Raw genomic sequence first — 24,684 nt, forward strand, 5'->3', positions numbered from 1 at the left:
CAAGTTCTACAAGGAGGAGCCCTGTGGATGCTACTTTACATAATAGCATGCTCTGTTCCTTCATGCATTTGTGGCATCAGTCTCCAGTGAACTCCCTGAAAAGGAAGCTGAAGTCAGGTAGGGCTATCCCAAGAGCTTCTACGGTTACATGCTTTTCCTCTTCTCAGTAGCGACCACCCTTCTGCGTGTGACAAGACAGAAGGGTGTGGGATACAGCTGGGCTGCTATCTACTCTTTTTCTCCCCCTGTGTGCTTTCTGATGAATGTGGTTACTCTATATTACCTCACTTGTATGTTTTTTAAAGGAATCAAATTCAACAAGTAAACACTTGTGCCTGACCTTCTGTTAGAACTGCATATTGTCTCTAAGCTGAGTTGTTTAGAAGTTCTTTGTAGTCAATCTCTTCACCATGCTCTGAAAGCAGGGAAACTAGTCTGGGGCACAGAGTTCAGTCACCCAAGTTCAGTCTTGGGCTTGTGTGTGTTTTTTAAAAAGCAAGTTTCTCGCCCCTAAGGTTAAACATGAGCAGATTTGACTAGAGGGTTGCTATTGCTACCCTTCCTTGGACACTAGTTGTGTGGGTGCCATTACTATTCTGCAAAACCCCTATGGCCTTGTTGCATGCCTAAGGCACATTATTCCCACCGTAACGTAACTCCAGAAATTACAGCTTGACCAGTGCCTTTAGCCCTTGGCTAAAAAATAATGTGTACAAGTTAGATCCGCATAAATTGCAGGCTTGCTATATAAGGAAGCATCAACCAGGTCTTTCTGATCAAGCAATAACAGCCACCTGCAAGAAGATTCTCATGTTTGGGGGCAGGTTGTTGTTCTTCAATAAAGCTTCCAACTCACAAGTGGTTTATTGTACATAATGCTAGAGAGCAGTCCAACAAGCAAATAAGCTGCTTGGAACAATCAAGAGGCAATTTTAGACAAAAAACAAAGCAGAGGTTTCTATTAAACCTTCCATAAGAAGGTGGAAAGGTTTATCTACCCCTCACACCATCACAAGTTTCATTTTCTACCAAAAAAGACTTTATTAAAAATCTTAACCTTCACTACACAACCGAGAAAGCATTGATATGGCATATCAGTACATTCACAGTCAAAAGTAACTTTTTTAAAAATACTGACCACCTCGTAGGAGAAATAAAAGAGAAACACACACTTATCTAAACCTGTCTGTAGGCAGTTTGACCACAGTTAGGAGGTATTCCCCTCCACCTCTACCCCAGAAACACGTAATGGCTTATATCCCCAATTTGCATAGATCAAGTATTTTGCTTTTGTGACAAAGTGAACTCAGCATTTTGTATTGACTGTAACACTTGGAGGAAGACATTTTACACATACTGTTTCATATCCCATTTCCTCTCTGTGTTCCACATCACTAGCTGCAGCTATTGGAGAAAGTACAGCAAAGTACATCAGGGCATGGGATAATTTGTACCATTTTGGAGAAAGGCAGCAGGATGCAGACAGGGGGTTGTGATTTTCAGTAGTCACATGTGTCTTGTAACACTAAATTCACTCAAAATGTATACCAACAGCATGAAGTTCTCCCCATTTTCTGATCAACTATATTGTTTTTATGATCTCTGAGTATGGAGAAAAGGAAGAATTTCGATCCCAAAAATTCTGCTGACCAGGTTCTGCCAAATATACTGGGCAGCATTTGCACAAGTATCAGGCTACAGAGAAGAAACAGAATAGCCAGAACACCGGACATGACAGCTATTTTCACCTTTTTGTGTTTGCTCATGTTGCTCCAAGACTAGGTAAATAAGGCACATATAACCAGTCCAATTCTCTGTCATATGCTGTCAACTATTTTGAGGGAGTTATTCCTGAAAGAACTTCACGGAGCCTCATGCCACCCACTCTTGGAAGATACAATTCAACTGATCTCTGGAAAAACAACCATTTTGAAAATGTAGGCCTTTGCTACATTTCTCTGTAGAAACTAATTTGAAAAAGGCTCAAGAAATAATAAGGACCTACACCTAAGTGAATCAGGTTGCCATTGTGTCTGTAATTCTTTAGGAACTATCCCTGAAGTTAAAAAGGTGGTAGAATTTGATAGGCTTAGTCGCCTATAACATTTAACAGCTCTTTATTAGATTGTGCCAAGCTGCATCTGCTAAAAGGAACAAACCCCCGAGGATCTAACTTAGCTGTCAGAATTTTTAAAGCCAGGTGGTAACGAAAGGGCCAAACAGGTGCTTGAAAGTAGCAAGGCATAAGTTAAATCCTGTTATAGTACCTGTATCAGTTACTTAGTCCTTTCTGACACCAAATAGCAGCTTCAGAGAGCTATACAGGCAAACTTACGTTGGGAGGAAACTAGTTCAAAACAAACAAAAACACAGAAAGCAGTAGAAGGCCACCCAAAAAAATTGGTTGCATCTTGTTTGCAAGCAGACAAAATCCTGTTTGAGCTGAAACATGCATGTGGGTCACCTGCTGTTCATTAAAGAACTGTGCCAAGCACAGGATCAAGCTTGATAGCATAAGAAAGAGTTGCCTAACAGACGATAAGCACAGGAGCCACCAAGGGGGCAGTATCTCTACTAACCACCACAGACACCATGAAAAGTCAGACCTCGGACGACAGCATTCTGGGCTTCCAAGAAACAAAGTAGGACACCAACTAAGGTACTTACAGCAAACCCTAACTCAGCTGGACATTACACATTGGTGTAAGCCTTTCCTCTGGAGCCCCTGTCTAATCAAGGCAAAATAATTCATTACCGACAGGCTTTAAATAGATTGTCACAACTCCACCTTGCTCCCCGGTTGCCTAGCCTCATTCACTCACAGCCCACAAGATACTGAGTCCAGGACTCTGCCCCATGTGTAGCTCACTGCACGTTCGGTTCATTGTTTAGTGTAGGCAGCAGGGCTTTAATAGAACCCCAGCCCATTTGCGCAGTCTGCCAAGCATATACACCTTGTTCTGTATGTGCCATCCACAGTAGACTAGGTATACATGTGCTCACTCTAACATGAGAGCAGCAATGCTGCAACTCCTACCCCATGTCAACAAGGGGCATTACCAACCAATCTATTTGCATGAATACTAGCCGGCTTTGTTTCAGAAACTTAGATGGTTCTGGGGCCAAAAGGTGTCCACGCATTGCTCTTCTTCAAAGCTGTAGTCTCGCTCTCCATCTTCCTCTTCAAAGAGCTGATCCTCCAGAAAAGAACCTCCCAGCCCATATTCCTGCTCATGGACAGAGACCTCATTGGGGACCACATGCGAAGCACCTTCTACAAAATCAGCAAATCTGGGGAAAAACCAGCAGAGAGCAGTGAGAGTACCGCAGCAACCAGCAGATGTCTGACTTTTATTTAATGGCCTGCCATGAAATGCATGTAACATGGGCCAATTAAACATTTGTCAGACAAAGTCCAAACTGCAGGCATGGCCAGGGGAATAGCCCCCATGTGTAGCATGCACTCAATAAAGCAATGCACACTTGGTAGTTTTTCCTGGCGTGTGTCACTAGCAGAGAAGCCAGCTTCAAACCTGCATCTCATTCCCGCCCCTTCCCTTAACTACCCCAGATTCCACCTCCCTCCTATAGCTGAGTTTGTAACCAGGCTGTCCTTTTGAAGGCTCCCAAAGGGTATAAGGATCCCATAGCACCATGCAGCTTTCCCCTCCCTTCTTCTAATCATCTTGGACAGTACCTCTTGGGAGACTGGATGCGGGAGACTGCTTTCCAGGCAGAGAATTCTGGGCTGCTGCAGTACTCCCGCAATTCCTCCAGGGCTCTGCGTGTCTCCACCTCCCCCTGTATCCGGTACTCCTCCTCAGTCAGCAGACGTGGTGGGCTGGGCTTTTCTGGGGCTGTGGAGACCTTCCTGCTAGGATAGCAATGACATTAGTGGCAGCTGCAAGTCTGAACATCAAAGTCTGGTGCCTTCCAAGAACCCTTGAGCAGCTCAGGAAACAGTGTTTACTCTTGAGCTTCACTAGAATAGGGTGCAACTGGGAGCCTGTACCAAAAGGACACAAGACTCTGATTTTGGGCTAGGACTTGATCTTCTTCAGAAAGATTCTATCCCACTAGTCTTACCGCATTATCTTGATGGTTCTTCCCAAGACAGTATTGTGATACACAACAACTAAACACAATTTGGCAGTAATCGGAGTTAGGGTATTGTTTGAGTTAGTGAATACTAGGTAGACATTTGAACAGACCTCAGACCTGTGTGTCATTTTCTTACATCAGACCCAAAGAGAGATCTTTTACAGACTGTCTTTTTAGGGCGATTCGCTCCCAGCCTCAAATTTTATGCCTTGAGCAGTCTTACGTCTCTTGTGTCTTACTGCTGTAAAGTTCAATTGAAAAGAGGTTTGCCAGGTATTGTAAATATATATGTTCTCATATGCTATGGTCATAGGCCCACCTGACAGAAGAAAAGACACAGAGAGCAGGAGGACCCAGGCATCTAAACATGTTGCTGGTCTTTAGAGGGAGACAGAGCTTGCAAAAATCTCTGAAGGCACCATCTAGTGGTATGTTTCAATCCAGCAACTGAAATCCCAATTTTAATGGTTTCAACACAATATCCATTTGACCATATTTGCCACTCAACATCCAGAGCAAGCTCACCAACAATTCAACCCAGCTTCCACCATACAGGCTGCGTGGAGCAAAAGCATACCCATTAACTGGGGGTTAAAGCATTAGGTTAGCTATTCCCCCTCCCACAAACTGTTTCCATCAGCTACCATTTCACCTGGCTTCACCTGAGGGAGGAAAAAAGATAATGGGTGTGTTCAAACATCACTGTAAACCATAAGTAATGGCTTACTGTAAATATGTCTGCTTCATTCCTCCCCACTAGTATGTTTAACCACAATCCCTGGCTTGGCATCACATCTGAACTGGAGATCATGTTTTGTTTTATTCAAACAAACCATGATGAGAAAGCAAACTCTGGAGCAAAACAAACCATAATCCTTGTTTGGGCACAGCAGTAAGCCAGGATCATGGTTTGTTTCTGCCCCACCTTACAAAGGAGGAGAGAATCAGGGAGGAGTAAAATGATGGTTTACAGTGGCACGTGAATGCTGCGATTGAGGTCTGACTGAGCTGGCTGGGATCCAGTCAATGGGTCCTCCTTTTTGGACACTGTCCCCATAGCACCTATTTCAACTGGTCATTAGAAGAAACTTTACCCAATTACATAACTTGCTATAACTTTTAACAACTGGTACGTGAATTTGCCTGCTTTCCTCTTTCCTTTCCATTCATTTACACTAGTATATTAAATAAACAATATAGTTTTGCAATCTAATATGCTGCACAGCAGATTGCTGCACAGTGCCCCAGAATTTTAAGTGTCTAAATGATTAACAACAATCATCTCATTCTGAGCAACTATCCAAACACTCCCTGTATATATATGCAAAAGTATTCATTCTCCTTCTGATTATCCAGATATAAACTACAGACTTGGCCAACACTGAATGAAATATAGTAAATGATCTTTGAATAGGCAATCCTTGTTCTCTCGTACATGTTAGAAATTTCACTGTGTTTTGAGTACATACACACAAACACAAGCACACACCTTATCTTACTAGTCTATTAATGTCTATTATTGGATTGTGCCTTCTAGGATGAGTAATGCCCTGCTTCCCATCCGTCACCTGTAGATAGCATAGGCCCACATGACTGGGTACTCCAGGTTTTTAGTGCAGAATGCAATTACGATCAGTGCGATGGCGATCTGCCGTATCTGGATGCCTGCGTAGAGGAAAAGCAAGCCAAGAACCTGCAAACCCCAAGTGAGGAGATTGATGCTGCGTTCGTTCTCCAGGGGCCCATATTTGTAGCACACTGCAAAGCTGATACACCCTACAATGAGCAAGTAACCTGCAAAGAAAGGAAAGGAAATAAAGGAAGAAACATAAAGAGATACTCCAAGAATTATTTTTAATCTGGAGCCTAAACTATCCTCATGGTGAGTGACTTAATGAATGAAGCACCACCCCAGGAAGCAAAATGATGTGCTAAATCAGCCAGAAATAGATAGAAAACAATGACTATTCCCTAACAGCAAGAGGATTAAAACATGTTGCCAATAGCAGATTCCAGAAGGTAACAAAAGCCAAGAACTCAGGTCTTTTACACAGTCTGCTCTAGGAAGACTGGACCAAAAAGCCTTAAAATGAATGGGATGCTGATCTAGAAAGGTTGTATCATACCAAGTGTAATTAAATCAATGACTCCTGTGCTCACAATGCATGCTTCTCCTCACATGGGATATTAAAAGGAAAAACCTCTCAAGATCAAAACCAAGTTAGGGGTTGGTACGGTTGACAAGGACTGCATAACCAGAAGACTGAAACAGGTTGCTTTCAAGACACACGCAATACAGTGGTACCTCGGGTTAAGTAATTTGTGCCGGAGGTCCGTTCTTAACCTGAAACTGTTCTTAACCTGAAGCACCACTTTAGCTCATGGGGCCTCCCGCTGCCGCTGTGCGATTTCTGTTCTCATCCTGAAGCAAAGTTCTTAACCCGAGGTACTATTTCTGGGTTAGCGGAGTCTGTAACCTGAAGCGTATGTAACCCGAGGTACCACTGTATCCAGTAGTGTAGCTGATGCCATTATTTCCTTCATAACTCCCACCCTAGTGCCTCATCCCACTAGGAGTCACCATCCAAACACCAGTTTTACTTAAATTTCTGTTTAAGTGACTCCAAATTATACTTGAGCAGAATTTGCTGAACACCTTTTAGCTGTCATTTTGGTGTGAACAAATATCAATGCAGCTAAATTTGCCTTAATTAGATCTCTAGGTACTCTTTACTCAAGCTAATTGGGAGCGGAGGATGAAGTGTGGAGGCGAAGCATTTCCCAGGTGTGAAGGCGATGCATTTCCCTGCATCACAGGGGGTTGGACTAGATGACCCTTGGTGCTACTTCCAATTCTAAAATTCTATGATTCTATAATTCTAGATTCACTCAAAAATATGAAGAATAGCCCAAGGCACAGGCTTTGATGAAAAAGAAAGCACAGAAAGTCAAGAAATACTCACCCAGCAGATATTCCCAGTACAATTTACAGATCTCCTGCAGGTTTCTGAAGACCAGCTGAATAAGGTAAACAGAAAAAGACCAGCCTCCCACTAGCATGAGGTAGATGGGACTTTTCTAGGGCACAAAAAGAACAAGCAAGCTATTTTCGCATTATCGACAGAGCAGACAATCCAGCTTGCCCTAAATTAGGCATACAGCACTACTAGGTTGTTACCATATGCAAACTGCACAATTTAAATTCTATGGCTGGGTTCTGGCAGGCAGGCATATTTCGGCATAGACTGGCAAGATAAAGTTAGGCCAGATTCTTTGGTAGGGACTGATGAGAAGCATTTGGCCTAGTTCTCACAACAGCAAGTAGAGTGGCAAACCTGTATGTAGACTGTACTATGCAGGTTGCTAGTGGGGGCTCACACAACACAACATGCCCTACTAGAACCCTTCTTCCCAGCACTCTACATGCAGGGAGAGGGTCTTTTTTTTTTAACAGAAGAGGATTAAATCATTTGATGCATACCACTGAGACACAGGTTTACCCATTTTACCCACTAAACAGAACCAGGTCCTAGACTACAGTGGCCAATTTTAGAGCTGAATGAGGGATTGCAGGGGCGGGGCAGCCATGGCCCTCTACTTAAACCCCACTGAACTGTGTATCTGCATTTGACTTGGTCCAAACGCTTTCACAAAGGACACACAAACACTTTTCACAACTCCACAATACGAAATATGAAGCACAATAAGAAACAGGCAATTTCAATTCAAGCAGCTATTTAACTATCAGATGAATAGACTTGTCCCAAGACAGGCATTTTCATTTGCTGAATCCCATTTTTTTCTCATACGGAAATATACCATTTGAACTGTGCGGTTGATGGCATGGATTTTCCTACATTGCAAAATACTACAATTGGGATTTTTAAAAGTGGTTGCACAACCACTAACATTTGAATTTGCATATGGTAAGCTGGTGGAATGTAGTCAAGCAAAAATGGAATATACCCACTGACACATATACACACACTGCCAAAAATCATTTAACTTTTTTCTAGTATATATGGCAACCACAGTAGTAAAGTATTTATCATATTAAGTTAGTCCAGATTCCAACAAAAACATGCACTGAAGTGCTTCTGAGCTACTATATATCAGGCAAGAGCCATATATTGAGAAGGGTGCAATAAAAATCCCACTCTGTGATGATGTGAGCCATGTTCATCTGCCCACAACAAGCAAATGTTTCTCTTTTCCCTCTTTTCAATTATTCCCCTCTCTAGGGTCAATGATTATTACGTCTGTCAGTTCCTCATTTGCAAGGGAAAGAGCACCGCTGTACATCCTGCTTCCTCTCCTCTTGCTGCTGCCATCTCACTCATTCCTCTTGCTAACTTAAAACAGTGAAAGGAGGAATATGGACAACAAAGCTGTATGGAAGACAATCCCTCTAGCCAAGACTGAGTGGTCAATGTGTCATGCATGTTCTTTAAGCCGTGGACAGTCTGAATAAAGCACTTGAAATTAAAGCTGAAACATTTGGAAAGATGAACTCTGAACTCATGGCTTTCTGGATGCTTGTTGCCAAAGAGTCTAGTATTGTCAATAGAACAGTACTTTCACTCACCTTGGGCACCATTCTGGACATTACATAGATGACAATTAGCAATGAACTTAGCACGCCGATGCTTATTCCAGCTGAATAGAAGAAAAGTGGACTTCTGCAAAGACAATTGTTATTTCAGTTGCTGTGCAGGAATAACATCTATACGTCCACAAAGGTTGTCAGGAGGAGCAAATATTCAACACACGCCACAAGAACAAGGGAAAATGGCTGGAATACACCAAGAGCCAAAACCTTTGGCTGGCCTTTGGGTAACAAGCCGGAGTTTACAGTTGCCATGTGGAGGTGGAGATTGTTCTCTCTGTTGCTTCTGGCAAAGCCCACAAAGCCATGAGTCCAGAGAGACACTGGAGGCAGCATAGCCATGATTTAGCAGAGCAAAAGGCAACTTTCTGTGGAACAAAGAAGCAGCATGTCCTTTGCTAGCCATGGCACAGCTGGAGACAGGCAGTCCTGAGTCCCGGGTCTCAAAGGCCAGACAGAGAGCCCTGGGATGGGGGAGAATATTTTGCTCCTGTGTCTGAGGTTACCCACCCCTGCAATAGCCTTTCATTATTAAAACAAAAACCATATAATCTACTACCATTGCTTTAGACAGGAAAGATCAATCTGGTAGCTGTTACAGGCCAAGCAGATGGCTGCAGTCGATTATGTCTGGCATTTCTGCCGCCCATTACAGTGCTCACCTGCTCATCAAGTCAGCACAGAAAAACAGCAGAAGGCCCAGAAATGTAACCACGAAGAGCTTGGGATCAAATGCTGCAAGAAAATGAAACAGTTCATCCGTTGTGTTGAACTGACCTTTGAGCTGCTAAATCTTTTGGATTAGGGTGTAAGGTAACCTCAAAAGCTGTCAGACCAAGTGCCCATTTATGATGAGGCTTCATATAGCAATACTGCCAGACACACAACACTTGTGATGACCGCTTCCTGTCTTTCATAGATATCATCCAAAACCACCCTATACTTTAGTGCAAATCTAAATTAATTCAAAGGGCAGAGTACAAAGTTCCTGTGCAGCAGCATAAGAATGCTGATCTACTGTAGGAACAAGCACACTACATCCTAATGAAGGGACAGGTTACCTGGGTTTGGGTCACCTGCCCCTTCACTAACTTACAAAGAAGAAACAACACAGCATAGCACATAACTCATTCAATCAGTTAATACTTTACCTTAAAATAGTAGTTCTCACCATCAACATCCCTCCCAAGTAAAAGACAAAAATGAACTGAACAAAGTTTGACTTTACTCAAACTTTGGTACTCTGAGATAATACACACACAGCAGTTCACTAATTGCAAAAGGTGCATGCATACTGAAATGGCCAAGCTCCTGTGCAATATATACAGGATTAATGCATATGTGTCATTCACAAGTGATGGGTATTTGCACCCAAGTATAGAAGAATGAACCATTAATTGAAATTTCACACTAAGCAATAGGATCTACTTTTAAAAAACATTTGGTATACGAGTGTCATGTGTCCATTTTGCAATAGAAAATATTCTAGACGCATAGGTTTTCACAAGGAATGGTAAGAGATCACTAAAGCCAGAAGAATACCATATAAGTCAAGCTTACATCTCGTTAAAAAGCTAAAAAAAAGAACTTTGGGTCACTGCGACTTATTTGGCCCTCACAAAATGAATCAACTTCTCCATTAACCTGACATAGTGAAGCCTCTGACATCAGCATGAAATCCTAGTATTCATCCTACTTATGGCACCACATGTAGTGCAAAGCATCTAGATTACATAACTCACTTGCCCAGCTAGTGTCCTGATATTCCTGCCCTCGCATCACTACTACATTTCTGTGCAACCAGAAGGCCTGCAGTTCACAGTATCAGGAAGTCAGCAGCTTAATCTAATTCATTTAGCAGTACTAGATGCACAACTAACAGCTTCCCCAGTAAGCCAGCAACTAAGGTAAAAGAGGACATACTACGAGCAACGATGATGGTGTAATTGGAGCCTTCTTCAAGCACATCAACTTTCAAACAAGTTTTATTACTGTAGAGACCTACAGTAACATAGGTGTCATTGAGTTTCTCTTTGAAGAAGGAGCCAATGTAGTTCCACGCATTGAATCCCTCCAGTTCCTTAAGCTTTTCCTCATTTTCCACCTGGATGACTCGGATCATCTTGCTGCTTTTTACTCGTATCTGCAAAAGACAGAGGTGGGAAAGGGTTAGCCACAAGGGAGATTCCAACATTAAAATACAGAAAAATCAGAATATCACCACTCAAGTGGTATCTAAATAAACAACACAAAACTTATGTGCCATTATGAAATGCACGCTACAAAGATGAATGACAGGCTGGTTCAGAGGAAAGTACCAAGGAAGAGAAAGGGGCTTTTGGAAAGCATGCCAACAAAGGAAGTTGGTAAGATTGGTATAATGTACAATTATTATAAAGGAAAAGTAGAAGCATTCACTTGAAGGAACAGGATCAGAAAGGGAAAAATCAGGATCAGAATGGGGGTGGGGGCGGGGGCAGGGAGAGAGAATGAGGAGACAGATGGCCAAAGTTCCAATACTGAACTTCATTATGCAAACAACTGAACAGCAAAACAAGTTTACAAGAGACTGTGTGAGTATTCCATTCAATCAAGGCTGAGGGCCTTTCCAGACACCGTGGCTCAAGTGGGTGGGCAGGAGCAACAGTCACCACTAAATTATTGATCCTGTTATGGAGAAACTGCTGTTTCCCAGGACACAAGCAGTTAAGCACCGGTGATAGTAACTGCAATCATTGCTGCAACAAGTGTGAATCTCCATTGTTCAAAGTGATGCAAGCACTTGACCTTGCCTATGACATCACAAGTCCCTTTCCCCTGGCTATCGTGCCATCTTCAACCAATCTTTTCTACAGTGGTGCCCCGCAAGACGAATGCCTCGCAAGATGGAAAACTCGCTAGACGAAAGAGTTTTCCGTTTTGGAGGTGCTTCACAAAACGAATTTCCTATGGGCTTGCTTCGCAAGACGAAAATGTCTTGCGAGTTCCTGCGGGGTTTTCCCCCCTTTCCCCCCCTTTTTCTAAGCCGCTAAGCCGCTTATCTGCTAAAACGATAAGCCGCTAAAAGCCGCTAATAGCGCTAATCCGCTAAACCGTCAATGGGCTTGCTTCGCAAGACAAAAAAAACCGCTAGACGAAGAGAATCGCGGAACGGATTCTTTTCGTCTTGCGAGGCACCACTGTATTTTCCAACTTCTCTTCTTCAGCAGCTGCATAGTCAACCCTCTCCCACAAATAAAAAAGGCACCCAGCAAGGAAGAAAGATTAACAGCATAATCCTAACCTTGTCTACTCAGAAGTAAATTCTACTGAATTCAACAGAGTTAACTCCCAGCTAAGTGGGATTAGGATTGGAGCTCAAGTATGCAACATTCCATTACCTGGGTATAAGAATACTACTCAGCTTATGTAATGCTGGTAAATACTGTGAAAAGAATAGAGCTGCTCCAACAGGGAAAGCACAGACATCTGCCAACCATTACTGTACTTGGGTAAATCACAAATAGTGTATGGAGAGTTTGCATTACCCATAGAGATAAGTAACTAACTAAAGGATAGGAAATCTGTGGCCCTCTAGATGTTGATGCACTCCATATGCCATCAACCACAGCCAGCATAGTCAATGGTCAGGGATGATGGGAGATATCATCCAACGGTATATGGAGGGCTACAGGTTCCCTATTTGTCAGCTACATCAATCTGCAGCATAACTGGGGCTCCAAGAGATGACCTTGTCTTTGACTTTTATCTCCAACCATGATAACAATCTATTTTTCTCAAAGCCTGAACCTATGAACATCATTCTATAACACAGAATGCTCTTTTGAATAAAAGTTTCTTTTAACAACTGTAGAATACAACTTGAAACAGAATGAGAAGGCACAGAGAAAACATTTGACTATACTGTACAGTGGTACCTCTGGTTGCGAACGGGAACCGTTCCACAGGCCCGTTCGCAACCTGAAAACAACGCAACCAGCGTCTGCGCATGTGTGGGTCACGATTCGCCACTTCTGCGCATGCAAGTGACGTCATTTTGCGCGTCTGCACATGTGCGAGCAGCGAAACCAGGAAGTAACCCGTTACAGTACTTCCAGGTCGCCGCAGGACATAACCTGAAAACACTCAACCTGAAGCAAACGTAACATGAGGTATGACTGTATACAAAACTAGCTTCACAGTAACACAGTAGAGCACTTCAACAGTAATCATGGCTCCAGTTCTGAGCCTTGAGAAATGCATTACTCAGCACCCCATATCGTTCATCCACCACACACTCCCAACCAGTATGCTGAGAAACAAAAGACAATGGAAGTTTTTATGAAAGCTACATGTAGCTACTTAACAGAGATTTACATAATCTAGGATTAGTTCCCTTGAATTTTTTTAGCAAGTATGCAGACAGAATGTTCGGCTGAGGTTCGTCAACTGCCAGAAACTTAAAGGACTCCATTTCTTACCTGAATTCTGGTCCATATGTCATGCCATTTTGGGGTCACCTTGTTTGTGTAGCAAAACTGCTTAGAGGAATTCTCTTTTTGCATGCGATGATCTTCAAGAGGCAGCACTCTATCTACTGAGTTCAAACAATAACCAAGGACTGCGTTAAAGACATTAGCAAGATCTTTGCCTGAAATCAGAGTTGCTGCCTGAGAATTGAGAGAACAGGGTTGTTTTATACAAAATATACAGTGGTGCCTCGCAAGACGAAATTAATCCGTTCTGCGAGTCTCTTCGTCTTGCGGTTTTTTCGTCTTGCGAAGCATGGCTATTAGCGGCTTAGCGGCTATTAACGGCTTAGCGGCTATTAGCGGCTTAAAGAAAAAGGAAACAAACTCGCAAGAAGTCTCATCTTGCAAAGCAAGCCCATAGGGAAATTCGTCTTGCGAAGCACCTCAAAAAACGGAAAACTCTTTCGTCTAGCGAGTTTTTCGTCTTGCAAGGCATTCATCTTGCGGGGCACCACTGTAGATCAGGATTAGTGTATTGAGTAAGGTGCTGGAATGATGCTCTCTAGCCTACACCAAGAAAGCACTATTTCCGAGAGCGGTATTAAGCAAGAGGACCCAAAAAGTTCCAAAACATCACTATTCATTTTCACACAAGTTATACCACACCAATGAACTGCAATAGGCAACTTAAAAGCAGCCACTAACACAGGGGTTGGTGCCCCAAAATCTACACGTAGTGGACAATGAGAGGGAGCCTGCACATTCATGGACATGCATGTACACACGCACCTTCTACACATACCACCATGTTTTTTTCTCCTACATTGAATTTGAAATTTTAAGATCCTCAGGGCAAGCACCTGATTGTGTAGATTCTGCAAAGCACTATAAAAATTATGTGTGCTTGGCAAAGAGGAAATTTCAAATAATTCACAAGCATGCAAAAAGTAACTTGAATCCTGGGGGGGGGGGGAAATACTTTTATGACTATAGCACCCAACCTGGTGTCCTCCAGAAATTTTTGGCTACAGTGCCCATCATCCCTCACCAACAGCCATGCAGGTTGAGGTTGATGGAGTTGTAGTCCAACAGCATGTGGATGGCACCAGGTTAGAGAAGGCTGCTTTGCAGAATAACTAAAAAGGTTCCTGTCTCAGGAAGTTAGAAACTAAATTTCACTATGGAGTGTGTGCATGCATGAAGGAAAGTGGCAAGGGACAAACAAGCACAATGCAGTTAAATATACTAAGGTTTTAGAGCCACTGGATTTCAATTGTTTAAAATCATACCCTGCGCTGATTTCCTGTGCCTCCAGGAAATGGCACTGCTGGGGGGAAGCCTTATCAAATTCAGCTGGACCTGCTTCCAAGTTAGCAGGCACAGGACTGCGCTGTCAGTGTCAGAAGTTTAGTGAATCCTGCCTTTTACCAACAATTTTCACCTGAGCTGTTCAAATCTGACACTTGCCAGTAAACAAGTGCCATCATTTACAGCTAAAGGAAACTTAATATACCCCAGATTCATAGCCAAGCATTTCTGGCATTTCCAGTTTGCTCTCTTGAGACGTGCTGGTAAATAACAGAAACATAGTGCCGGACAACATTTATGTTTTTATATACAGTATGTTGGAAGCCGCCCAGAGTGGCCGGGGCAATCCAGTCAGATGAGCAGGATACAATTAGTAGTAGTAGTAGTAGTGGTATCTTACCATACATAACAATTGTTATAAAGTTGTCTCACATGGAGCTAAGTCCCTCAGTTCCAATTCCTTGGTGAATTAATTATGAACATTTTGGGAAACACCAAACTAAAGCCTCTTATGTCGAAGCCCAGGAACAAATCGCGCCGCCTTTCTGCCTTCACTTCCCAAACAAGACCACGGATAAGTTATGCCGTCTTGTTTTGGGTGGCACTGGCAGCATTTTAACGAAACTGTACATTTCGTGTGAATGATTTTTATTAGTAGTAACGTCACGGTCGGCTCAGGCCAGAAATGCAAAGCCTGCCTTGGGAAGGGAAGGGAGCTCAGCCGAGATTCCGGCATCATCCCTCCTCGCAGCTCCGCGCCTGCAGCCCGCCGCCCTCCCGCCCCCTTACCTGAGCCGCCCGCCGGCACCACGAGGACCGCGGCCCCGAGGAGGAGGAGGAGGAGGAGGAGGAAGCGGCGGCCGCCAAGCCTAGGCCGCCCCGAAGCCGCGTTCGTCCCTCCCGCCATGGCCTTCACCCGCCGCCCATCCCGAAAGGCCGCTTTCTCGCCGCGGCTCCTCTCGCAACCTATCGGAGAGCAGGACTCGCTGCCGCGCGGCCTCCCTTGCGCATGACCGAAAGGGATATGAGCCAATGGCAGGCTGCTCGAGCGCGGCCGCTGTCGGGAGTTCCAACTCTCGAGGCCGCCTTGCCTGACGGTAGCGCTGAATGACGTGCCAGCAAGCCTATCGCCGCAGCGGCCTCTGTGAGGTAACGCCTTTCGGCAAAACGGCACATTAACTCGCTGGCTCTCTGGCCAACGACAAAGTCAAATCGCCCGACCTTGAGCCCGCCCCCAGACACGTATTGGGCTGCGGACGTCCCTTGTCAGCCAATCAGAGGAACAGTTTTTAAAGCTAAGCCCCCGCCGCCGTTTTCAAGCGGCAACATAGCAACCAAGAGGGAATGTCTGACGTAAATCGAAGCTACTTTGGCTTCACGCGCGCGCTGCGCAGGCAGCTGTTGAACCTCGTTGCTGAGCAACCGCCTGAGTGACAGGTGGCAGTTTCAGCTCTCGCTTTAGATTTCAACTGTTAGAATTCAATATCTCCAAGTGGAGGGAAAGAAAACGACTCCACCTTGTGGGAATGTTCAGGGATGCAGGAGAGGATATATTGATTATATCCTTTCCAACTTGTATTAACAAGTTCCACAATTTAGCAGAGTAACATTCCCCTTTTTAAACTTGCACAGCTGATGCATTTGCTCAGGCTCGCTAAAGCCTCTAAAATACGTTTTCCTTTTGGTAATTTCCCATTTAGTCCTTCATAAAAAGATAGACATGACACAGTCTTCTATAAAAGTATAAAAAGAGTTTACTCACACATTCTGTTCACAGATGGATCCCAGAAGGCAGACTTTAAATTACAAAAGTAATATACACCTGGAAACTATCCCATAAGGAGACAGCCCCTTTGTAAACCAATAAAATCTTTAATAAAAAGTAAGTTTTATAAAACTCTGTAAAGTATAATTACCACAAGATCTAGATCAGGAACAAGAGAGGGAATAAAGATCTGCATCAGAATCTGCTGCCCCTGTGGATCCTGCCGCCTGAGGTACACTCACCCAACTTGTGATTCCCAACAACGGCACAATGGCTTTCAATTGCAGAGAACATGGCATCATGCTTATCTTCCAATAATTTATCTAATCCTCTTTCAAAGAGAGCCAGTGTGGTGTAGTGGTTAAGAGGGGTAGTCTCGTAATCTGGTGAACCGGGTTCGCGTCTCCGCTCCTCCACCTGCAGCTGCTGGGTGACCTTGGGCCAGTCACACTTCTCTGAAGTCTCTCAGTCCCACTCACCTCACAGAGTGTTTGTTGTGGGGAAGGAAGGGAAAGGAGAATGTTAGCCGCTTTGAGACTCCTGAAGGGGAGTGAAAGGCGGGATATCAAATCCAAACTCTTCTTCTTCTTGGTGACCATCACCCTATCTTTTGAGAGCAAAGCTGTGCAAAGAACAGATAAAGAAGCTCACTGCGAGCCTGGTTTCTCTCAGCTGTATGCCAAGTGTGTTGCCTGTCACCTCCCTCCTAACATGTACACATGATGGGCAGGATTAATATATGGAGTCCCATCAGTGGAAGCCCTGCTCAAGAATATATGCAGGTGCAAGAAGACTTGCCCCTTTTTCTTACCCCATGCCCCCTGAAATTAGGTCTAGAACAATATACCCGTACATAGTGTATAAAGTACATTTGAAACACATTTTCAAATGTGTTTGTTAAGGGCTGCTGGGATTGTAATTCCATGAGGGATACTACAATGCCCAGAATTCTTTGAGGGGGGAAATGTGCTTTGAATGTGCTTTAAAGGTCCAGTATAGTGTGTATGCAACCAACAAGTAGGTGAAACTGATGCATATGTTTGTGCAGGAGCATGACTTCCCTTTATACCACAGCTTTTCAAACTTTTCATATTGGTGACAGACTTTTTAGACATGCATCATTTCATGACCCAGTAATTAGGTTTTACTGGCAAACTGGAGGTTAAACTAACCCCTTTCCAGCCCCGGGAGGAGTGCAGGAAGCATTTGCATGACACACTTACACACTGCAGCGGACACACTAATGTGTTGTGACACACAGTTTGGAAAGCTCTGCTTTATACCATAGACAAACAGGGAGGGTCCATATTTTTTCCAATGGCTGGATGTCTCCAATGTAGCTCTTAATATAACAGAAACCTCTACAGTATACATGTTTTGATGGGGAAGTTAGCTCACATCACTTAGGTTTCAGTTCTCATTTGTCAGCCAAGGCTGACATTATCCATTTCAACCCCCCAAACTCAATCAATATCTCACTTCCCTGTAGCTGTAATTGCCAGAAGAAATAAAAACGAGCACACTAAGCTTAGAAAAAATAAAGTTCAAAATACAACAGAACATTGTTACCTAAAAGTGTGGTTTGAGGTCATAGGCACCTGGTCTTGAGTTCTCCAGCTCCCACCACATTTCCCATGAAGGGCCGGGCACCCGCAAATTTTTGTGCTGGGGCTGTACACACCACAAGGACTTGTGCACCTGACGTCAGCACACTTGCAGCAAGTGCGTCCAATATCAGCATGCCCTGCTGATGTCACACGTGCACATCAGTGGGTATACTGACGTCAGACGCATGTGCGCATGTGGCGTGTGTAGCCCCAGGCACCCACTGGCCCAGGGCCAAGTTCGGGGTCATTTAACACAAATGCTTCTGCTAGCCAGAGGCTATATCCAGGATCGTTCATTTTATAGTATGGTACACTTTATTGTTTTTCCAAAAATATAAAGAGTGGTGGTATACTCCCTCCAGTGAAGTAAAAAATATGAATGCATGATTGAATGGGGAAATTCCAGTGTTTCCTGCAGTAGGAGGAAGGAAAACACTAAGACGAATTCTGGAAATACTTAACCTGAATGTGGGGAGTAAAAATGACATTATATTAAACCATTAAACGTTAATGGGCTTTGTTTCCTATTGCTTTTGTAATCATTTACAATTGTAGAAAGAAATTAATAATTTTCTGATGTAATGCATTATCATATTGTCAGAAGCTAGGGCAATAAAAAGACAAGGTTAGGAGTGGAGCAAAACAGTAACTGTTGCAATGTAGAAATAATAGCTTCCAAGAAGCCCAGCAATTCTTTGCTGCTTTCTCTAGTGCAAAGGTGGGCTATCTTTATTTTGTGGGGGGCCACATTCCCCTGGTGGTGGCAATGGCAGGAGGGGGGAGTAATCTCTGTGGGGCTGCATGCCAATGATGGGTAGAATCAGAGACAAAAGTGTTCTGGATTGACTAATCCGGAACAAAGATTGCCCTATTCCAATTTTCCCCATTGCTATCTCAGATTAGAATTTCTGTTCTTATGCAAGTCTACTCAGAAGTAAGCTCAAATGGGCTTCATAAGACAAGCAGCACATGGTATTGACCACACAGAATTTTTGCATGATATTGATTGAGGCTCTATCTTACACAACTTAAGAACATGATAGGATACAACATTTGTTTGTTTGTTTGTTTGTTTGTTTGTTTAGCAGTTCTCCCATTTTCATGCTGCTTATCAGTTTGCAGGCCATTATTTAAGGGACTGAGTTCAATCCTTGTTTTTCTTTAGTCGTGTCCGACTCTTTGTGACCCCATGGACCAGAGCACGCCAGGCACTCCTGCCTTCCACTGCCTCCCGTAGTTTGGTCAAACTCATGTTAGTAGCTTTGAGAACACTGTCCAACCATCTCGTCCTCTGTCGTCCCCTTCTCCTTGTGGCCTCCATCTTTCCCAACATCAGGGTCTTCTCCAGGGAGTCTTCTCTTCTCATGAGGTGGCCAAAGTATTGGAGCCTCAGCTTCAGGATCTGTCCTTCCAGTGAGCACTCGGCTGATTTCCTTCAGAATGGATAGGTTTGATCTTCTTGCAGTCCATGGGACTCTCAAGAGTCTCCTCCAGCACCAGAATTCAAAAGCATCAATTCTTCAGCGATCAGCCTTCTTTATGGTCCAGCTCTCACTTCTATACATCACTACTGGGAAAACCATAGCTTTAACGAATACAGACCTTGTTTCAGGACTTTTTGGTGTAGGATGTGGGTCATAAATTTAATAAATCTAATCTGAGCTAACCTACTCAGAAGTAAACCCCATTTGATTCAGTGGAACATATTGCCAAGTAATTATGCAGCTTTTCAGTGAAATCCTATGTTTATCTACTCAGTACACCCCAGTGACTTCAATGGGTCTTACGTCTCCTAGGTAATTGGCTCTAGGAGTGCAATCTCAGTCTCTTTCATTTGAAAGGGAATTATCAAGAGAGAGTGCACGAACTGTTCAGAGGCATAACTAACTTATTCGCTTCAGGGTGAAATCTTCTCTTTTGCTTTGTTATGTTCATTGTCCTATTTTCATACCCTGTAAGTCTCCCCAGCAGGGATAATGACTGTCAAGGCTCTGTGAGAACAGCATGTTCACACCCACACTATCTAAAATATATGTCTATGGATAACCCTTGTTCCCATGCCAAGGTCACATCGCTATCCTACCAGTCCAGCAGTCCAGAAAGAGAGAGACCCTGGCCTCAGAGGAACAAAACAGGATGGAAGTCAGATTAAGAGAGGAAAAGAGACCTCGACCAAAAAAAAGTGCTAGGGTAAGAGACAGGGATTCTTCCACATTTTTTGTTTGCCTTGGAGCACAACAGACCTCACAAGAATTAAGGAGCACATTCTAGCTGAGAAAGGAGCCATTCAACCTGTTTTGATAGTCCAGCCTGATGTAATTCAAGATGGCTTTCTCAGAAATCCCTCTCTATAACTGGTTTGCTGGTTGAGTTTATTGCTGCAAAAAGTGACTTGACGTAAAAGGAGCTTGAGGTGCTCAGTCTGGCATGTCATGAAACAGATACCTGCACTGATAATGATCAGTGGCTACTGTTACCTGAACTTTCTGCTGGTGCATCCCTTTTCCAACAAGAACACACAGTATGTACTGTAAAAGCAAATCTCTTCTTCAAAGAAGAACCTTCAAAGGTTGCTATATAAGTGCAGGTGCTTGGGGAATAAAAAGGAACCAGGCAAGATTAACATCCTAGAGTTAAGTGTCCAGTGCTGGCTGAGACACCTTAAGCAAGGACAGTTGTGCAGCTCAGGGAGGGCTGCAGTTGAGTATCAGTGCTCCTGCTTTAAATGCAAAATGTAGCTGAGTGTCAGCGCTTGGAATGCATCTCCTGATACAGCAGAGGTCTGAAACACAGGAGAGCTGCTGTCAGTGTTGACAACACTAAGGTAGAAGGGCTATTGATCTGACACAGTACATATAAGGCTGTTTATAATGTTTTTAACACTGGCAGAGCCAAAGTCCCAATGTTTTCCTCTGGGCAGCTGGAGATAGCTTTTCATGCAATGCTCATAACTGAGAGGCATAGGTACTCTAAGGTGGGATGTAGTGCCACCAAGGCATCACAGTGTACCATGCATAGATGGATATATGACTTGGTTCTTTTGCAAAAAAGGTAGGCCTTTGTAGCAAGAGGAATAGCCTAAAGCGTGCCTGTGTGCGTAAATTCATCAAAGCAAGAAAAGGCTTCTTTGTCTTTGGCTTCAGAGTGTGAGAAATTAAGCAAGTGCCTAAGAGCCTTTGTAAGGAAAGAAAGCAACAACCCTACTTCAGAACGGATCTCAATTGCTTTTCCTTTTTGATTCTCTCCGGGAGGCTCATATTAGTGGGAAGGAAAGGCTCAGGGGGTGGACGGCAGCCTTTTCAACAAGCCTATGTGGGATGCAAATGCTTCACAATCCCATCCTTTCAACCCACGTGACCCGGCTCTTTAATGCCAAATATTTTCTTAATAGCATAATTGTCAAGGCCCTTCCCACGTGCTGCCCACTGCTCTGCACTTGGCTTGCTGCACCTGGGTAGGGAATTTCACACTCACGGCAATAGTGGGAGAGGAGGGATAGCTTGTAAACTGAGCTGATGTGAAGTGCTAGGACAGTCCTATTGCACACCCCACGATTGGCCAGCTCTCACAAGAAACCATGAGCTTCTCCAACCTCAGTCTGACCTCAGTCTCTGAGCTCATCTACTTCTCTGTGTTATTCCGACAAGTTGCCATATACTCAAGCTTGTGGAAATGTGGCTGAAGTTGGTTCCTAGCTCCTTATTCAACCTGGAGCTACGTGCATGAACACCCCAAATGAAGAACTGATGTTTATATGCCCCTTCATCCTCAAAATAAACTTTGGTCTACCTACCGTATTTTTCGCTCTATAAGACACACCAGACCACAAGACGCACCTAGTTTTTGGAGGAGGAAAACAAGAAAAAAATATTCTGAATCTCAGAAGCCAGAACAGCAAGAGGGATCGCTGCGCAGTGAAAGCAGCAATCCCTCTTGTTGTTCTGGCTTCTGGGATAGCTGCACAGCCTGCATTCGCTCCATAAGACGCACACACACTTCCCCTTACTTTTTAGGAGGGGAAAAGTGGGTCTTATAGAGCAAAAAATATGGTACATCTTGGGTGCATCTCAAAAGGAACAGTTTCTCAGTAGCAGAAATCTATGACTGGCACTCTAAATTATCACTCTAAAGAGTTAATAATTTTGGGGATAACTAACTGGAAACTAGTAATCAGATTAGCTGCTTTCATGATACAATATTCTCAGGAAAGTCTTCATCTGACGGCTGGCCATTCAGATTAGTTTAGCTTCAGATGGGAACAGATCAGTTGGCATTACCTTAGTAAAGTTAACTGATTAAGTAGTTGGAGAAAGTACCTGCAAAGCATTAAAGTAGGCTATCCATGCAATCCTACACGTTTACCTGGAAGAAGGACCCATACCAAGCTCTAATACATTGCCAAGTTGTACAAATTAATGTCCAAAACTCTTTGTCTGTAATTGTAGGATTGCTGCCCATATACTGTACATTACTACAATATGTGACACGTATGACTCTCTGGTGCCACATATACACTGCATCTATTTATTCCATATTCATCCAGAATAGTATGTCAATCCACTTCTACCACTTCCTCCCCCTCCCCCACATTCTATATGAGTGCACGGGGGTGGGGAAGAACTAGCCACTTCTGATTGTGGGTAACTACCGGTAATCCATGGTTGGTCATCTTGAGTGGGGCAGAAAACACAGAAGCACTGCATTCCAGTTGTAAACATGAGGCATTTCTTCCTCGGTTAGAACTGGGGAAAGAACCCAAGGGTTCCTACACCACACACCCCTCTGCTATAATGTAGTAGGTGATGCTTCTTCTGAAGAGCATAGGAACTGCTTTATGCTGAACAGGCTTTATAACAGGATTGGGAACCTTTTTTGGCCAGATCCTTCTCTGTCCTCACCTCCCTGGTCCAACTCTAACAAGTGGGTGGGGAAAACTACCTGTCAATCACCTGACACCAAATGATTGACAGGTGGGTTCTCCCACTCACCTGTCAAAGCTCGTTGCGCAGCTCTTCCCAAGGGCCCAATAGCCACATGGATGCTGGGTGCCTGGGAACCGCAGCACAAGGGGTTTTGCTGGCCATGAGCTTGGTGTTTCCCAAGCACCAAAAACAGGGTTGGTAAAGTTGTTTTTTGCAGTGATCAGCTGCACAGCCAATCCAGCTGTGCCTCTTTCTGTCCCACAAGACATCAGGTATGGGGAGGAAGAGCATGGTTTGGCAATCAATCAATCAATCAATAAATCAATCAATCAATACATACATACATACATACATACATACATACAGGCCTCACATGCCAAATTGGGATCTGTACCAGGGCCAACTCTGGCTCACAGGTCAGAAGTTCCCATCTCTGCTCTATACTGACCAGGACGATGATGATTTATTGAATTTATATACAGCCTGGAGGGCTGTACTGTATATATATACAGACCTGGAGGTCTCAGGGCAGTTCACAGGATTTCAGGAAGGAGCTAACTAGCTCCTAACTAGATTTGCTAGCTAAGGAGCCCGGGACCTTCTGCATGCAAAGCAGGCGCTCTGCCACTTAGTAACTAGGGGGGGGGGCGGACTGCTCTGCTGGCCCTTTTGCGGGGGGGGGGGGGCAGCACCGTGCAGCTCCACCTCCAGGTCCAGCTTGACCCGGGGGTGGAGAGAGGAGAGTGGGCAGCAAGTTGGCGCCACGCGAGGATGCTGCCAAGGCAACTTTCTCCGGGTCAGGCGTGAGCAGAGAGCGCCGGGGGCTCCATCCGCGCCCCGCCCGGGCAGCAGGAGGCTAAGCTCGGCCGCTGAAGGGATTCCCGGGCCGCCCTCAACGCCTGCCTGCCTGCCTGCCTGCCTGTTAGAAGAACTAGATGGTGAGCCTTCAGGAGCGGGGGGGGGGGGGGCTAAAAATCTCTCCTTTCTGCTGCTACTGCCGCTCCCCAAACCTCCAGAAATCGGGGAGGGGGATCTGCAGGCCGCCTGCCATTCCTTCCTTGCTCCCCCTTTGAGAGTATGGGGAGCGGTCCACGCCTCGGGGCCCCGCGCCAACTTCCCCGCCGCGCCGGGAGGGGCCGCGCGTGGGCGCGCTCCTTTCTGCCAGCCCCGCGAGCAAAGCGCGCCGCGCGCCACTGGCCGCGTGGGAGGCAGGATGTGCGTCAGTCCCGCGCGGGGGAGGCCAACACGTGGAAGCGAGTCCGACCGCAGCGCTGGTGGGGAGGGAGGCGGGGGCGGGAGCCTGTCCTTGCGGGAGGCGAAAAACAGGATTTTGAAAAGCCCTGAGCTTACCTGTCGCTGGCGAGAGCGGCCCATCGGAGGCGAGAGAAGGGGAAATCCAGGCCACCCCCAATGGCGAATGGTTGAGTTTGGAGTGAGTTTGTTTTTCTAATTGCACTGGAATTGGAGAATTCCTCTCCCTGATACGATTGCCCTCCTGTGTCGCGGTGGGAAGGCGCAGACTGAGAAACGTCGGGCCGAGGGAAGGCCGAGTGTAGCTTACAACCACCCTGTACTGTCAGCCAAACGAGGACGCTTTTTACCATCACTGTCTTGCTCAATTAGACACTGAACCTCGATTTAATGTTCTCTTAAGTTAAAGCTGAGTTTCTGCAGTCTCATTTAATTATGGGACTCTTCAGTTTACCACAACATTTCCCAACCTCCATGTTGGCTGATCATCTACAAGTTGAAAGAAAAAGGTTAACCGGGGAGCTAAAATTATTTCAGGACAGTACTTTTAGAAATGCAGCAACTGCTAAGGGTTACTTACTCAATGATATTAAAAAGAAAGAGGCCCGCCCAGGGATATTGCGCTCCTGCTGCCTGTGCTCGTGCACACACCTGCCTTGGGGGGTGGGGAGGC

The 24,684-nt window shown here is 44.7% G+C and overlaps 1 protein-coding gene across 3 annotated transcripts; it reads right to left on the reverse strand.

Annotated features, from left to right (window-relative positions):
• Nucleotides 1-845: 845 nt before the first annotated feature.
• On the reverse strand, nt 846-15,580 carry NEMP1 (nuclear envelope integral membrane protein 1). Of its 3 annotated transcripts, none has more exons than XM_079967101.1 (9): nt 15,256-15,580; nt 13,168-13,280; nt 10,631-10,850; nt 9,370-9,442; nt 8,687-8,780; nt 7,065-7,179; nt 5,670-5,895; nt 3,698-3,874; nt 846-3,291 (listed from the first exon to the last, which is right to left on the reverse strand). In XM_079967101.1, exons 1-9 carry the CDS (start codon nt 15,371-15,373, stop codon nt 3,099-3,101), a joined length of 1,329 nt encoding a protein of 442 aa, XP_079823227.1. In that variant the 5' UTR covers nt 15,374-15,580; the 3' UTR covers nt 846-3,098. The 3 variants fall into 3 exon arrangements, with proteins under 3 accessions (XP_079823227.1, XP_079823226.1, XP_079823228.1); XM_079967100.1 differs by having other exon boundaries at nt 3,698-3,871; nt 13,168-13,283; nt 15,256-15,579; XM_079967102.1 differs by having other exon boundaries at nt 13,168-13,283; nt 15,256-15,579.
• Nucleotides 15,581-24,684: the final 9,104 nt, after the last annotated feature.

This window comes from Podarcis cretensis (genome assembly GCF_951804945.1).
Source record: "Podarcis cretensis genome assembly, chromosome: 2".
Classification (NCBI taxonomy): domain Eukaryota; kingdom Metazoa; phylum Chordata; class Lepidosauria; order Squamata; family Lacertidae; genus Podarcis; species Podarcis cretensis.